General features: G+C 51.0%; 1 protein-coding gene across 1 annotated transcript in view; it reads left to right on the forward strand.

Moving 5' to 3' along the window:
- PRDM15 (PR/SET domain 15) overlaps positions 1 to 16,154 on the forward strand; it is a 77,056-nt gene that overhangs the window by 49,513 nt on the left and 11,389 nt on the right. The window contains 6 exon segments of the mRNA XM_023739096.1: positions 802 to 965; positions 1,830 to 1,909; positions 2,253 to 2,372; positions 9,054 to 9,185; positions 13,681 to 13,764; positions 14,361 to 14,536. Coding sequence (XP_023594864.1) covers positions 802 to 965; positions 1,830 to 1,909; positions 2,253 to 2,372; positions 9,054 to 9,185; positions 13,681 to 13,764; positions 14,361 to 14,536 — 756 coding nt within the window.

The raw sequence follows: 16,154 nt of genomic DNA on the forward strand, positions 1-16,154 counted from the left end.
TGTTGTGGAAGCTCATCTGTGTCACATGCGTGTGGGTCTCACCGTGTGCCACAGACCACACCATCACTCACCCCCTCTCCTGGCCTGGTGCCTGCACACCCAGCCGTGTGTCTCCCGGGGGCCGTCCGTCTCCTTGACACTCAGCAGCGCCGGCCTCGGGCCAGGCTTCTCTCTCCTTTTCTCCTCCTCCTTCTTCCCCAGAGCCCTGCCCCGGGGCCTGGTAGCATGGAAAGGGCATCTTCTTAAAGAGAGGGTGGTTTTGTTCCCGTGGGGTCATGCTCCCCGTCCTCAGCACCTGCTTGTGCTGGCGACGAGCCCGCCTTGGGGCCTCTCTGCTATGAGGGAGCCAGGTCCCTTCTGAACACAGCTCCCCTCCCAGTATCCCCGAGCACCTCGCCACCGCATGCTTGTTGCGGGGCGGGGGTGGGTGGTCATGCACCCCTCAGAGCCACTCAGGACAGGGGTGAGAGGCAGAGAGGTGGAGGTAGGGGCAGAAGACGAGGCAGGTTCAGGGTACCATCTGGAGGGGAGGCCAGGGTGGGGGGCTGGTACTCGCCCACCCGGGAGGTAGGCGGAGCTGGAGGGGGACTTGGTAACCCCGAATCCTTGGCGGCTTGGCGGGCGCTGGTCCTGCCTGCCCTTTGGTGGCCCTTCTGGTGGGAGTGCTGGGCTCTCAGGGCACCTGGGGCCACTTGGAGAGTGGGAATGACAAATGGCTGACCAGGGCCTGTGGCGCCCACCCTCTGCCTGAGGGTCACGGTGTCGCCGGCCTGTCTGTCTGTCCGTCCTCGGCGCCCACAGCTCACCTTCGGCCGGGGGAAGGAGTACCTGAAGCACATCATGGAGGTTCACAAGGAGAAGGGCTATGGCTGCAGCATCTGCAACCGCCGCTTCGCCCTCAAGGCCACCTATCACGCCCACATGGTCATCCACCGCGAGAACCTGCCAGACCCCAACGTCCAGAAGTGAGACCCCGGGCTGGGGCGCACGAGGCTGGGCGGCTAAAGGGGCGGACGCCTTAGTGAGCCACCTGCAGCCTCCTGGCCAGGCTGTGAAAAGCACACCTGTGCGTTTGTCCTTTACTTCACAGTCCCCACCCTCGGCCCTGTCACCATCTCAACAAAACGCATGGCCGGGTGAGGCAACCTCACAGAAAAACTGGTGCAGTTCTTGGCCTGTCCCCCGAACACCCAAAACACCATCCCCCCGCCCTCCCAGCAGTAATTACCAAAAAAGGCAAACCAAACCCTTTGCCACGGAGTCAATTCTGACTCATAATGACCGTAGAGGACAGAGTAGAACTGCCCCATAGGGTTTCCAGGGAGCGCCTGGTAGATTCAACTGCTAGCCTTTATGGTTAGCAGCCGAGCTCTTAACCACTGTGCCACCAGGGTTCCCCGCAGTAATTAGGTCTCTTTAATGCTGGCCCCTACCTCTGGCACCCAGGTCACCCTCGGTGCTATCTGGGCAATTCGAGGGAATGAATAGTCGTAGTTAGAGACAGAATACATGGGTTTCTTATCATCCAGATAAGAAGCATTGGTGGCGCGGTGGTTAAAGTGATCCAGTGCTAACCGAAAGGCCGGCTGTTTGAAACCACCAGCGTCTCTGTGGGAGAAAGATGTGGCTGTCTGCTTCTGTAGAGATTTACAGCCTTAGAAACCCTGTGGGGTCGCTAGGAGTCGGAATCAGCTCCGCGGCAGTGGGTTTGTTTGGGAATCATCCCACCCATCCGTCATTTTTACCCACCTTTGCCGATGTGGGTGCTTAAGGAGAGTCCCGCGTCCTGCCGCGGGGGCCAGGGCCCAAGTGCCTTGCGTTTGTTTCAGGTACATCCACCCCTGCGAAATCTGCGGGCGCATCTTCAACAGTATCGGGAACCTGGAGAGGCACAAGCTCATCCACACAGGTGCGGGGTGTGGCCTTTGTCAGGTGACCGCGACCGCGGGGGAGGGGGTCGTAATGTGAGTTCTCGGGTGCATCCCTCCTCCCGGTAGGTGAGATCCCACCCCTTTCCCAGCTCCTCCTGTACCTGCCCCGTCTCCCCTGCACTGCCTACCTGGTCCTGCCCCTCCTTCGTCCGTCAGGGCGCCTCCCCGCCGGAGAGTGCGCGGAGGGAAGGGCTTGGGAAGCAAACCAAGAGACCCACGTGTCCTTACTGTGGTTCTTTGTCCTTTACAGCGTCTGTGCGCAAATCACAGGTGTGGATTTTGCAGCTTTGAAATCTGGATTTGTTTTGTTTTGTTTTTAAGGTGTGAAGAGCCACGCCTGCGAGCAGTGCGGAAAGTCCTTTGCCAGGAAGGACATGCTTAAAGAACACATGCGTGTGCATGACAACATCCGCGAGTACCTGTGCGCCGAGTGCGGGAAAGGTACGCGGGGCCTCGCGCCACGGACCGCGGCGCGCCCACCACAGCGCGGGAAACCGAGTCACAGTTAAACAGCTGGACCGAGCAGGCCAGCCTCTGGGGGATGTAAGAGAAAACGCCACCACGGCTGTGCCTACCAAAGCGTGGTAAAGTGAGTCACAGTGAAACGCTCTATGCACTGTGTGTAGGTCAGCTCCATAAGAGCAAAGGCTGCATTAAGCTCCTTAAAGGTGACTGTCAGTGAGAACATGGTATATAGCAAGATGTAAGAGTTGTCGCCAAAGCTGATCTGAGGTCAATCCATAGACTTAAACCATCTACTTGAAAAAAGAAAAGAAAAATGCGCCAAGTATTCAATTTAGGAATTTAGAAAATAAAGTAGTTCCAACAGCAAAAGACGTGATAAGTTTAAAGGCACAAATACATAATCTTAGAAGTGGGAAAACATAATAGGAGTCCCTGGATGGTGCAAATGGTTAAGTACTCAGTTGCTAACCAAAAGGTTAGAGGTTCGAATCCACTCAGAGGTGCCTCGGAAGGAAGACCTGGCGATCTACTTCCCAAAAATCAGCCATTGGAAACCCTATGGAGCACAGTTCTACTCTGATACACATGGGGTCGCCATGAATCAGTATCGACTCAACAAAACTGGTTTGGTTTAGAAGTAGGAAAATAATGCACCATATAAATGTGTAAAGGATAAAATCATCCTGAGAGCCCCAGAGGGCCTGAGAGTAGATACAGAACCCTCAGCACAGAAAATACTTCTGACTGGGATCAGCAGTGCATTAGGAATAATTCACCATGGCCAACGAAGCTTTTTTTTAATAACATGACATTGGTTAGATAAATAAAATCTACTAATAACACATCTCAAATCAGCAAGTGAAATGAGAAAAATCAAAGATAATCCCAGTACAGGCTAAAATTTCAACCCATTCCTGTTTTTTGTTTTATTTTTAAACTGTTTAAAAGACTTGGTATAGAAGGTCTGGCTTTGGCTTTTTCCGGTGGTGGCCAGATCCACCTGTATGGTAGGTAACCAAGACATCCCCGTTCAGGTGGGGAGCAAGCCAGGCTGCCTGCTTTGCCGTTAGGGTTTTTTAAAATTCTACGTGCCACCACCACCCGTCTGTCAGTGTGTCATACTGTGGTGGCTTGTGTGTTGCTGCGATGCTAGAAGCTCTGCCACCAGTATTTCAAATACCAGCAGGGTCACCCATGGTGGACAGGTTTCAGTGGAGCTTCCAGACTAAGACAGACTAGGAGGAAAGGCCTGGTGATCTACTTCTGGCAATCAGCCAGTGAAAACCCTATGGATCACATTCACACACACACAAATTGTACACTCCATAGTTTTATTGTTTCCTTTGATTTTTTTTAAATAACACAGGAACGTGTGAAGAAAATAAAAATAATTCCACCCGCTAGAAATCTTGATTGTTGTTGTTAGATGCTGTCCAGTCGATTCCGACTCATGGCACCCCCAAGCGTGCAGAGTAGAACTGCTCCATAGGGTTTCCAAGGCTGGGACCTTTTGGAAGCAGATCACCAGGCCTTATTAGCGTATTTGAAATAATTACTGTTGTTGCTAGGTGCCGTAGAGTTGGCTCCGACTCGTAGTGACCCTGTGTACAACAGAACAAAACCGCCTGGTCCTGCACCATCCTCACAATCGTTGTTATGCTTGAGCCCATTGTTGGAACCACCGTGTCAATCCATCTCACTGAGGGTCTTCCTCACCCTCACTCGCTCTCTACTCTACCAGGATGATGTCTTTCTCTGGTGATGGGTCCTCCTGATGCTGTGTCCAAAGTAAGCAAGACACAGCTTGCCATCCCCACTTCTAAGGAGCGTTCTGGTTGTAAAAACGGCAGTGTCAGACCTCCTCATCTTACTTCCCGAAGGGGGAGTTTAGTCAAGATCAGCCCAAAGCCGATTCCTGTGCAGTAGAGGTCAGATGTACCTCCACCCTTTTTACCAATTCTGACATCAGCCATCCCCACACGGCACTCTCTGCTTCCCTCCTGGATTTGATAATTAGTTGCAGTGGCCACACAGAACTCACCGACCATACTCACAATTATGGGGTTTATTAGGAAGTAACAGGTTACAGTTCAAGATCAGGATCAACTTGGAAGTAACAGGAATAATTCAGGATACAGTTCTTTGACCAGGACAGCTTCTTCTCAGGGCCTTGCTGCTGCCAGGACCTGCTTGGCTTCTTCTCCGCTGTGCCCACAAGCCAGCAGGCCTCTCTCTTGTCCTCGACTCTTGTTTGGGCCTGGCCTCTGCCCTGCTTGAGCAAGTGCTACAAAGCTCTTTAGTTCCACCAGTAAGTGCCCCAAGGCACCCCACTCCACCAACATGCCTCCTGCCAGAAGGTGCTCAGCTCTCTTGCTTTGTGGGCCTGGAATCCTCCCACACCATCTCTCGCTGGTCTCCTGATTCCGACTGTCTCACACCACTGCCTCCCACAGTGTTACAGCTCTCTCTGACTCCTGGGTCTAGGAGGTTCTCAGCACAGGGACCCCAGGTCCAAAGGATGCGCTCCTTGTTCTGCTTCTTGATGGTAGTGAGGTTCCCCTCAACCTCTGGGTTCTTTCTAAGCCTAGTGGTGTGGTTAGGCTGTGGGGTGGACTTTTTGTCTCTTCTCTGTGTTTTCTATGACCATGTAGTACTTTTATAATTTAGAATAAGTTCAACTGAGAATCTCATCTGGGACGGATGCTGGTGTGGGGCATGTGCAGTGCGGGCCAGCTCCCTCTATGCTCCTCATCACCCACCTGACTGACCTTGCCTTGAACAAACTGTGGTATCAGGGCTTAGAGCCTAAGTGCCAGCCGTGCCGCTCATAACAAAAGCAACCAGTTGCCGTGGAGTGGATTCTGACTCAGGATGACCCTAGATGGTGCAAATGGTTAATGTGCTCATCTGCTAACCAAAAGGTTGGAGGTTTGGGTCCACTCAGAGGTGCCTAGGAAGAAAGACCTGGCAATGTTTCTGAAGAAGTCAGCCCTGGAAAACCCTGTGGAGCACAGTTCTCCTCTGACACACATGGGGTCACTGTGGGTGCCATTCACAGCCTGGGGTAACTCCTAATGCTGAGGGGTGGGGGAGAGGAAGGGAACAGGCATGCTCCAGTCCTTTGGGGTAGAGTATAAATTAGTGGGGGTGGAGAGGGTCAGTCAGGCAGCGTCTACCAAAATTAAATGGACGCGTGTCCTGTTTATAAATACACATGGATGGTGTGTGAAGATATGTCCGAGCATGTTCTCCACAGCACTGCCCGTGGCAAAACAAGTGGGCACAGCCAGGTGGCATCAAATGAACGCTGGTACCTTGGCCTCAGGGCCTCTGGGCTGGCTGTTCCTCCAGCAGGGAATGCTGTTCCCCCAGTGACTCAGCTCTGCCCACTTCTTGCAATCTGAAGCAGCATCTTGCCCCTCTCTTTTTCCCCCCCTCCATTCCTCTCTCCCTGTCCCTGCTCACTCTTCTTTATCACCCACCCTCTGACTTAACAGCTCTATCTGCCTGTTTGTCTATCTTTCCCACTGAGAATGGAAGCCACCAGAGACCGGGGACTGTGGTTCGCTGCTCAGTGCTGGCGCTTGGAACCACGTGGTGACACGTAGTAGTGCGCAGGTGATGGTGGATGAATCGGTGCACACCACGAATAGTCTGTTGTTAGGTGCCATCAAGTTGGCCCCCAACTGATGGCGACCCCCCACCCAAGGGAACGGAACACGGCTCGGTCCTGTGCCATCCCCACGATCGGTTGCAGATTGGACCATTGTGATCCATAGGGTTTTCACGGGCTGAGTTTTAAAAGTAGATGGCCAGGTCTCTCTTCTGAATAGCATTTAGCTGTTGAAAACGGTGCAGTTGTCAGGTTTGTACTGGCTGGAATGGAAGTGCTCTGCAGCAGAAGCAGAAAGACAGTTTGGGGACCAGCATCAAACAGCACGGACGGAGGTGGCCGCATAGTGGAGGAGGTGTGGGCTGTGCAGCCAGCTGGGCTTGTGGGGCCAGAAAAAGCTGCCCGGATGTGCACAGCGGAGGTTGTGCGTGTGTGCGGCCTGCCTCTAGAGGGCGGGACCTCTGATGGCCTGAATTTGTTTTTCACTATGCGTATTGGTTATTTAAGCAAAGTGATTTTTTTTTTTCTAGGAAAAAGCTCTTTCATAGTTGGCAATAGCCCCACACGTGTCCTCCCCACTCCCGTAACATTTTTCCCAGTTGCTCAAGTCCGTTCTTGATGCATGACAACCCCAGGTATGTCAGAGTAGAACTGCGCTCCATAGGGTTTTCAATGGCTGCTTTTTTGGGAAGTAGATCACCAGGCCTTTCTTCGAGGCAACTCTGGGTGGACTCCAACCTCCAACCTTTTGGTTTGCAGCCAAGAGCATGCGCCTCCCAGGGACTCCCCCCCAGTAACGTAGGAGCCTATCTGTTTCTGTGTTTACCAGACAACATGGACTTCATGCCAGAGACTTCAGTGCCCTCTACTGGCTCAACAGTGTCAATTTCTCGTGGCTTTGCACAGATGGTACCCCGGCCGTTTTACCTCTTCCAGGTTTTAGGATTGGCAGGGGCTGGTGGAAATTCACCTCCACATCACCTAAGACATAGGGTTTCCAAGGTAACCGGGTAGAGCAAATTGAGTTGGAAGGGAACTGCTCACAGCGTAAGAGAGATCTGTTTTCAAGCACAGGCGTTGTCCTACCGTGACTAGCGGGGGTGATCATAGCTGTGGTCTGAGTGCGCAGAGACGCCTCCCCGCCCACCACGCGAGGGGTTGGCCACAGGGTTGTTTTCTGGAGTGACTAAGGGTCCGCAGTAACATGCCCTCTGCTTCGTGGTGGGGCCTTTTGCAATCCACAGGGCTGGTCTCTAAGTTTCCCCGGGAATCACTAGCACTGTCTCCTCTGGGACTCGTGAGCTGGGACTGGGCCCACCGGGAGTGAACTCCTGAGCCACTGACCCTGTGTCTGGGTGCCCGTCACCCACAACCTCCTGTAGCCATCACACGAGGCCTTCCTGGGCAACACTGGCTCGCATGGACGGTGTTCCTGCCGTGTTCAGACTCCTTCCAGCTCTGATCCAAACCCTGTACCAGTGTCCATGCTGTCTCTGTTGATCTGAGTAGTTGTAGCTTTTTTCACCTCCTTAAGATTGTTGACTTGACGGCACTCAGCAACAACAACACAACAAGATTGGCTTTGTCAAGTTAAACTAAACATAAGTTGGATATCAGTATTAAACCATTTAAACCATGCCAGTTACCAGCTGCTGTCTAGTCCACTCTGACTCATGGCGACCCTATATGTGTCAGAGTAGGACTGTGCTCCATGGGGTTTTCAGTGGCTGATTTTTTGGAAGTAGATTACCAGGCCTTTCTTCCGAGGCACCTCTGGGTAGACACAAACCTCTAGCCTTTTGGTTGTAGTTGAGCGCTTAACTGTTTGCATCACCCCGGGACTCCCTTTAAACCATAGAGTGTCTTATGTCAGTGGTCTTATTCCTAATTATAATTAATATGTATGTTATCAAGATCAAGAAGAAGCCTTGGTCAGACTTTTACATATCTGTATTTTGACTTAAGAAGTTATTTAATTGGGTCACAATGGTGAAATGTGTGTGTTGAGTGACAGCTGCTATCATTGCATACACATCCTGTGCCAGCCTCGGCACCTTACAGAGGAGCGTGTATAGATCTCACCCATAAATCTCCAGCGGCCTCTTAGGGTGCTGGCTTCCCAGGGTCTCGTTGTGGGTAGAGCAGGGAGTCTGTCATGGAGATGAGGCTCCTCGATCTCCCTCTTTCTCCGCACCAGCCCCGTGCTTCCTGACAACTGGGCCTGCTAGAGCTGATGAGCTGGGCACCGTTCATGGGACACCGGGTTGGGTGTCCTCCTGGGGTCAGAGTGGGTTGGGTGTCCTGGGGTCAAAGTGGGTTCGGGTTTGGCCATACCAGGGTCAGAGTGGGTTCGGGCGTACTGGGGTCAGAGTGGGTTCGGGCATACCGGGGTCAGAGTGGGTTCGGGCGTACCGGGGTCATAGTGGGTTTGGGTGTACCGCGGTCAGAGTGGGTTCGGGCATACCAGGATCAGAGTGGGTTGGGTATCCTGGGGTCAGAGTGGGTCAGGCGTACCAGGGTCAGGGTGGGTTGGGTGTCCTGGGGTCAGAGTGGGTTGGGTGTCCTGGGGTCAGAGTGGGTTCGGGCATACCAGGGTCAGAGTGGGTTGGGTATCCTGGGGTCAGAGTGGGTCGGGCGTACCAGGGTCAGGGTGGGTTGGGTGTCCTGGGGTCAGAGTGGGTTCGGGTGTACCGGTGTCAGTGGGTTCGGGCGTACCAGCGTCAGAGTGGGTTCGGGCGTACCAGGGTCAGAGTGGGTTGGGTGTCCCGGGGTCAGAGTGGGTTCGGGCATACTGGAGTCAGAGTGGGTTGGGTGTCCTGGGGTCAGAGTGGGCTGGGTGTCCCGGGGTCAGAGTGGGTTGGGTGTCCTGGGGTCAGAGTGGGCTGGGCATCCTGGGATCAGAGTGGGTCGGGCATACCGGGGTTGGGGTGGGGTCTGGCATCGCAGGGTCAGGCATCCCCACGTGGAATGCAGGGTCGGGCGTGTTCCAGGGTCACTCTGGCCTAGGAGGCCAGCTGACACCCCAGCCTGCTTCCGCCCCCCAGGCATGAAGACCAAGCACGCGCTGCGCCACCACATGAAGCTGCACAAGGGCATCAAGGAGTACGAGTGTAAGGAGTGCCACCGCAAGTTCGCCCAGAAGGTCAACATGCTGAAGCACTACAAGCGCCACACGGGTGAGCGCCAGGGGCCCGGGCCCGCGGGGGGGTCTCCCCTCAGAGCGCGCTCTCTGAGCTCAAAGCAAACGCGCGTGGTAGTGAAGCAGGCGCCGTAAAGAGAACCGCCTCCCTGTTCTTCGTTTTCTTTGCAAACCCAGCTGCCGCTGAGTTAGTTCCGACTCAGGGCCCCGTGTGTGTCAGAGTGGAATTGTGCTCCAGAGGGTTTTCAGCGGCTGATTTTTTTTGGCCTTTCTTCTGAGGCTCCTCTGGGTGGACTCAAACCTCCAACTTTTTGGTTAGCAGCCGAGTGCTTCACCGTTTGCACCACCCAGGGACACCTCATTTTCTTTAGACGCCCAATAAGCTTCAGGTGTTCTGGGTAAGCCTCACGGGAGTTGTGGCTAAGTAGCTACATTTCTCCGAAAGCTTCCCTCCCTGTCAGGACTCGTTTACATTCAATACAGTACGCGTGTCCATTGTCCATGTCACCATTACAGTCAATACAGTACACGTGTCCATTGTCCATGTCACCATTACACTCAGTAAAGTGCACTTGTCCGTTATCCATGTCACCATTACAATCAGTAAAGTACACGTGTCCATTGTCCATGTCACCATTACACTCAATAAGGTACACATGTCCATCATCCATGTCAGGAGTAGACACTGCAGCACAGCTCGCCATCCGGCATTTGGTAATGTCTGTCAGTTCTTAAATATTCTTCCCACCGACCCAACCCCTTTCCCTCAAGGAATGTGTGCACGAGGAAGACAGGTGCATGAGATGTGCATGCCAGAATGTTTATCATGTCCTTGTCGATAGTAGAGGAACTTGGAAATATCCCAAGTGTCCATTAGCACAGCAATGGCTAAATTATGGTGTATCCACAAGCAGACAAATGCATCTGTTTAAAATGGTTATAGATAAAGGTGTGTGTATGTGTGTGTGCGTACATATGCATAGGTACATGTCTGCGTATATGTGTTACATTTGTGTGTATATGAGTGTGTATATATGTGTATGTGTGTGCATGTCTGTATATGTGTGTATACATGCACATGTATATGTGTCTGCATATGTGTTATATTTGTGTATACATGTGTATATGAGTGTGTATGTGTGTGCATATGTGTGTGTATGTGTGTATGGGCAGTCTGTATGTGCGTATATATGTGTGTGCATATGTGTGTGTATTTGTGTATGTGTGTATGGGCATTGTATATGTGTGTATATGTGTGTGTATACATGTGCGTGTGTGTGTGTATATGTGCGGGGGGGAGATCTCTGGTGGCGTAATGGTTAAGAGCAACACCTGCTAACCAAAAGGTCGGCAGTTTGAATCCACCAGCCCCTCCTTGGAAACCCTATGGGGCAGTTCTCCTCTGTCCTATAGGGCCGCTATGAGTCAGAATCAACTCAGTGGCAACGGGTTTGGTTTGTTTTATGTGTGTAAGTGTGCGTATATACGTGTGTATATGTGTGCAAATATGTGTGTGTGTGTCTCCCTGGGTGGTGCAAACAGTTAACATGCTTGGCCCGCCTGCCCACCGCCTCCCCCCTCCTCCCGCAAGAGGCCAGCCACAGCTCTGTGTCCCCACAGTGCCCAGCCCTCCATAGTCCCCGGCTTTCTCCAAAGGGTGCTCACCTCTGTGTTCCCAGAGCCCCTGGCCAGTGTTCGGGTCTCAGCTCAAGTTGGGAAGTATCCTGGCTCCCCCAGTTCTGGACTGTGTGCCCTCCTCTAGACTCACATACCCCCACAGTGGGGCCTGCCACCACACAGACCCACTGTGTAGGAAATGCTCTACCCCATCTGTCCTCTGCCCCTGCATCAGAGCGCCCCAAGGAGGCGCCATAGCTGCCCTGGGCCCTGAGTGCTCATAGATCTTTATGGGACTGAATTAACTTACCTTTTAAAATCGTTTTTCTTGTTCCCATTTGGGGAAAGAAACCTTTGCTGAAAAGGTGTGACAAGGGTTCACTTGCCCATTTGGAAGGGTAAATCAGACCGCTGTTCCATTCTTGCTCGCACGGCACTGGCCTCAGACAGCTGTCAGCACTGGGGGGAGCAGAGGGAGACCTGTCGCATTTCATAGATGTAGCTTCTGCCTTCTCAGACCTGAGCCAGTGGAGGGTAAATTCATGACATTGGGTTCTGCTTATTCTAAATGTGTGGTCAGTCCAGGCCCTGGACCCTTTCTGGGGACAGCGCTTGCTAGGCCCCTGCGTGGCAGTGCCCATTCCAGGAGAGACCGGCAGCTTTCCGGCACCTGCTCTATAGGTTTGGGTTCGGGCCCCGGGCTGGGCTCTCAGGCTGAAAAAGGGTCATTGTGTACTCTGGGGCAGTGGTACCTCAGAGTGTCCTGGGACCCATCAACTTCTTCCTATGGTATGCCCTTTAAACTTGATTTTTGTCGTTGTTTTTAATTGGCAGTATTCATTCTTGGTGTTCATTTATCTGAATCACCCAGGAGGCTGGGTAAAATTACCACTTTTTGATTTCTTCCCCAGACTTGCCCAGACTCTTCCAGGCAGAGCCCAGGCCTGCCATTTTAACCCTCTGGATTTCCCACATCCTCTGGATGGGTTCCATGTCTAGTCTGGAAAATAGCAGCCTTTTATTGGACTATCTGTAAGGCCCTTCCCTTCCTAGTATCCCTCTAACTGGTGATTCTTTTAGACAAAGCCTGTTAGGCCAGAATACCTGTTAACTTTGGGATGCTTCCTGGTGCCACAGGGAGTGGCAGGATGATGGACATATATATTTTTTTCTTTTTTCATCTGTGTACTGGTTATATATAATCTCTTCACTTGGTGAAAATATATCAAGCTGTTCCCATGATCTGTCTGTCTCTCTGTATGTAGGTTTGACTTCTATTTAAAGTTTCCTTAAAATAAACAAACAAGCTGGTCTTGCCCTGGACTTTGGAGGGACTCTTTCAGCCTCTGGGATTCATGGCCTCTTCCCACAAGAGGGCATCTTAGAACCCACATCCATCCATGTGTGACCACAGTAGGGGATTAAGACACTCTGGTATCCATTTGTTACAGCAGATTTCCTGGGTAGTATCTGTTATCCAGTCCCATGGGACTAATTCGTGGTCCAGCACCTGTCATCCTAGCAGACAAAAGTCAAGTCATGCTGGAGTTTTTTGTTTTTTAAGTGTATTACATAATCATGGCAATTCTTTTACCTCTTATGCTTGGCATATTTATATTCTCTTCATATTTGGCCCTAACGTTCGATTACTATCTTACTCTGGCGTTATATGTATCATTTAAGCTGCCTGAAAACTTTTGTGGGTGAAAGGAGGTACAGATAAATGAATACTTTCTAAAAATAGTTTGTTCTTTTTAACGTGGGTTCTGCCCTACACATGTGCTTTCAGACAAGCCTTCCCACATCATGTAATTTTTTAATATGAAATTTCACCATAGAAGGGTACGTTTTTCAAGCCACAGTCTTCTGGTTGAGTTTGGAAGTGAATGTTTATTGTCTGTTGTCTTCTGGCCATTTACCTTCCACCAAAGGCTTGCTGTTGTTACGTGCGGTCAAGTCCATTCCAGCTGATAGCCACCCTGTGTACAACAGAACGAAATACAGCCTGGTCCTGCATCATGCTCACGATCATGGCTGTGTTTGAGCCCATTGTTGCAGCCACTGTGTAGACCCATCTTGTTGAGGGTCTTCTTCTTTTTTGCGGACCCTCTACTTTACCAAGCATGATGTCCTCCAGGGACTGGTCCCTCCTGATAACATGTCCAAAGTACAGGAGATGAAGTCTCCCCATCCTCGCTTCTAAGGAGCACTCTGGCTGTACTTCTTCCAAGACAGGCTTGTTTGCTCCTCTGGCGGTCTGTGGTATATTCAGTATTCTTCACCTACATCATAATTCAAATGCATCAATTCTTTGGTCTTCCTAATTCATTGTCCAGCTTTCACATGCATATGAGGCTATTGAAAATATGATGGCTTGGGTCAGTTGCACCTTAGTCCTTAAAGTGACGTCTTTGCTGGAAATTATGCCACCAATATTTCAAATATGAGCAGGGTCGCTCACGGTGGATAGACTTCAGTGGAGCTTCCAGGCTAAGACAGACTAGGACCTGGCCAAAGGCTTACAAGCACTAAAATATGTCAGGAATAAGAAATCCTCAGTGGTGGCTCAGTGGTAGAATTCTTGCCTCCCATACAGGAGACCCAGGTTTGATTCCCAGCCAATACACCTCATGTGCAGCCACCACCCATCTGTCAGTGGAGGCTTGCACGTTGCTATGATGCTGAACAGGTTTCAGTGGCGCTTCCAGACTAAAACACACTAGGAAGAAAGGCCTGGCAGCCTGTTTCAGAAAATCAGCCAGTAAAAACCCTGTCGATCACAACGGTCCGATCCCATTGTGCATGGGGTTGTCATGAGTTGGGGTCCAACTCAATGGCAACTAACAGCAACCTCGACAATGGTTAGTTAAATGAAACACTAAACACCTGAAATTACATGTGCCTTTTTCCTGCAGGGATTAAAGATTTCATGTGTGAATTATGCGGAAAGACTTTCAGTGAGAGAAACACAATGGAGACCCACAAGCTCATCCACACAGGTAAGCCTGGCACGGTCTGAGAGAATGTTCATCCCGCACGGCTACAGGGATGAAAGGGACTATGCTATTATTGTAGAATGTAGACTTTTTCAGAACCCTCAGTGCAATCTTGGTTTAATGATGGCCCTTGCCTCTTACGGATCAGCCCCCTTCAGCTTGCAAATATGCATTCCTGAATTTGCAAATACTGGGGCAGTGACGCAGCTGATCGCAAACATTCTGTGTGCAGGACGAAGGCCACCTCTTGGGGTTTGTTTCGGGTCCCCTGCTCCTCCTTTCGGAAACCCTGGTGGCATAGTGGTTAAGTGCTACAGCTGCTAACCAAAAGACCGGCAGTTTGACTCCACCAGGCGCTCCTTGGAGACTCTATGGGGCAGTTCTGCTCGGTCCTGTAGGGTCGCTGTGAGTCGGAATTGACTCGACGGCAACAGGGTCGGTGTTTTGGTTTTGGCTCCTCCTTTCTGGGCCTGACGGGGACAGAGGGTAATAAAGAACGAGACCGAGACCCTGGGCAGTGGTCGGTGGGGAGCCGGGGACAAGCTGCCTTCGTGACCTGCCTTTTCTCTTCCTCCCTGTGCGCGTGCGCATGCGCGCAGTGGGCAAGCAGTGGACGTGCTCAGTGTGTGACAAGAAGTACGTCACCGAGTACATGCTGCAGAAGCACGTGCAGCTCACCCACGACAAGGTCGAGGCACAGAGCTGCCAGCTGTGCGGGACCAAGGTGTCCACCAGGGCCTCCATGAGCAGACACATGCGGCGTAAGCACCCCGAGGTAAGCCTGCTGGGCGCCTGGCTCCCCCTCCCCGGCCCTCCGGGCATGGTTCTGGCCCTTCATGCTCAGGAGAGTGGACCTCTCCCTCCTTTCTGCCACCACCACCTCAGACATAGGTACTGCTGCTGCTGGGTCACACACTAAGCAGCTCCTCTCCAGACCCTGGGCTCCCCAGGCAGGGCTGTGTCTTACGCTTCCCTCTGAATTCCCGGCCTTGCCACTAGGGGGCACTGCATGTACGACTAGAATAGAAGAACCTCAGACGTATTTTTTGCTAAGGTTAAAAATGATGCACTCACTGGATAGATAGCAAGATGGAAGTGCAGCCATGCCCCCCCGCCCCCCATTCTTCCCTTTGAAGTAACTGATAAAATGTGCAGATAGGGGGCCTCCACGTGGCATGAGAGCAGTAGGTAAAAGCGGGGCATTGAGGCCTGAGAAATGGTGCAGGAAGCGAGGAGAGCCCAGCATGGCCAAAACCAGCCCCAGAAGAAGTCCGAGGCCATTGAGTAACTCAGTGTGCTTTAAGAAGAAGCGAGCTGAAAAAACAGAACTAGAAAAAAATGCAGCTCAATAGCTGCCGAACCAAAAAAACCAAACTCATTGCCATCAAGTCGATTCCAATTCAGAGCGATCCTATCGGACAGAGTAGAACTGCCTGATAGGGTTTCCAGGGAGCAGCTGGTAGATTCAAACTGCTGACGTTTTGGTTAGCAGCTGTAGCTCTTAATCACTATGCCACCAGGGCTCCAAACAGCTACCCGGTCACTGAAAGGGAAAGGCTTTTAAAAGCAATAAAAGAAGTCACAAAATATCAGTAGATTTGACTATGTAAGCATTTAGAACTTCTGGAGGTAAAAGAATTCAAAGGACAAACGGATGTAAGTAAGATATTAACATCTTTAACAGATAAAAACTGTTAATATTAACAGATAATACTTTCCAGCAAGTGGAATATGAAGAACCCAGTGTGTACGCAGAGAGACAGTTCATGAAGGAGGAAATGAGCATCGCTAATAAGCACACAAAAAAGCCTTCAGCCTTTTATTAATCACAGAAATGTTTACAGCAGAAATGTCATCCTCTGCCTGTTGAATTAGCAGAGGTTTTTAGATTCGAGATGATCGTGCAGGCCGGCTGGCATGAGTCAGGCACTGCTGTGGTTTGGTGTTTTTCTGGAAGAAAAGTGTTTTCTGAATCATTATTTGCACCCCTTGGTGTCCAGCAATAGGGACGTGGTTAATAATAGTTTAGTGACATGCTTGACTATGTAAACATGCTTATGGAAAGTGCTAAATAAAATTGGGACATGCTCATTATGTAAATGAGCACAGCAGCATATATTGTGTGTAAACACGGTGTTGTGTATATTGTGAATACATGAAATATACTACAGGGGTGAAAGAAGAAAGAAAACATTATACAGAAGTTTTCTTCTAGTATTGAAGTCTTGGGTAATTTCCGTCTTCGTATTTTTCTCTCCTTTCTCAAATTTCCTTTAATGAACACAAATTACTTTTGCAATTGAAAATAGCACAATCTGCTCCGAGTATAAACCCAGCGGCTCCTGAACTTGGAGATCATCACTGTACTTTTCGTTCTGAATGTCACCGTGTTC

This window comes from Trichechus manatus, unplaced genomic scaffold (assembly GCF_000243295.1).
Source record: "Trichechus manatus latirostris isolate Lorelei unplaced genomic scaffold, TriManLat1.0 scaffold00128, whole genome shotgun sequence".
Classification (NCBI taxonomy): Eukaryota; Metazoa; Chordata; class Mammalia; order Sirenia; family Trichechidae; genus Trichechus; species Trichechus manatus.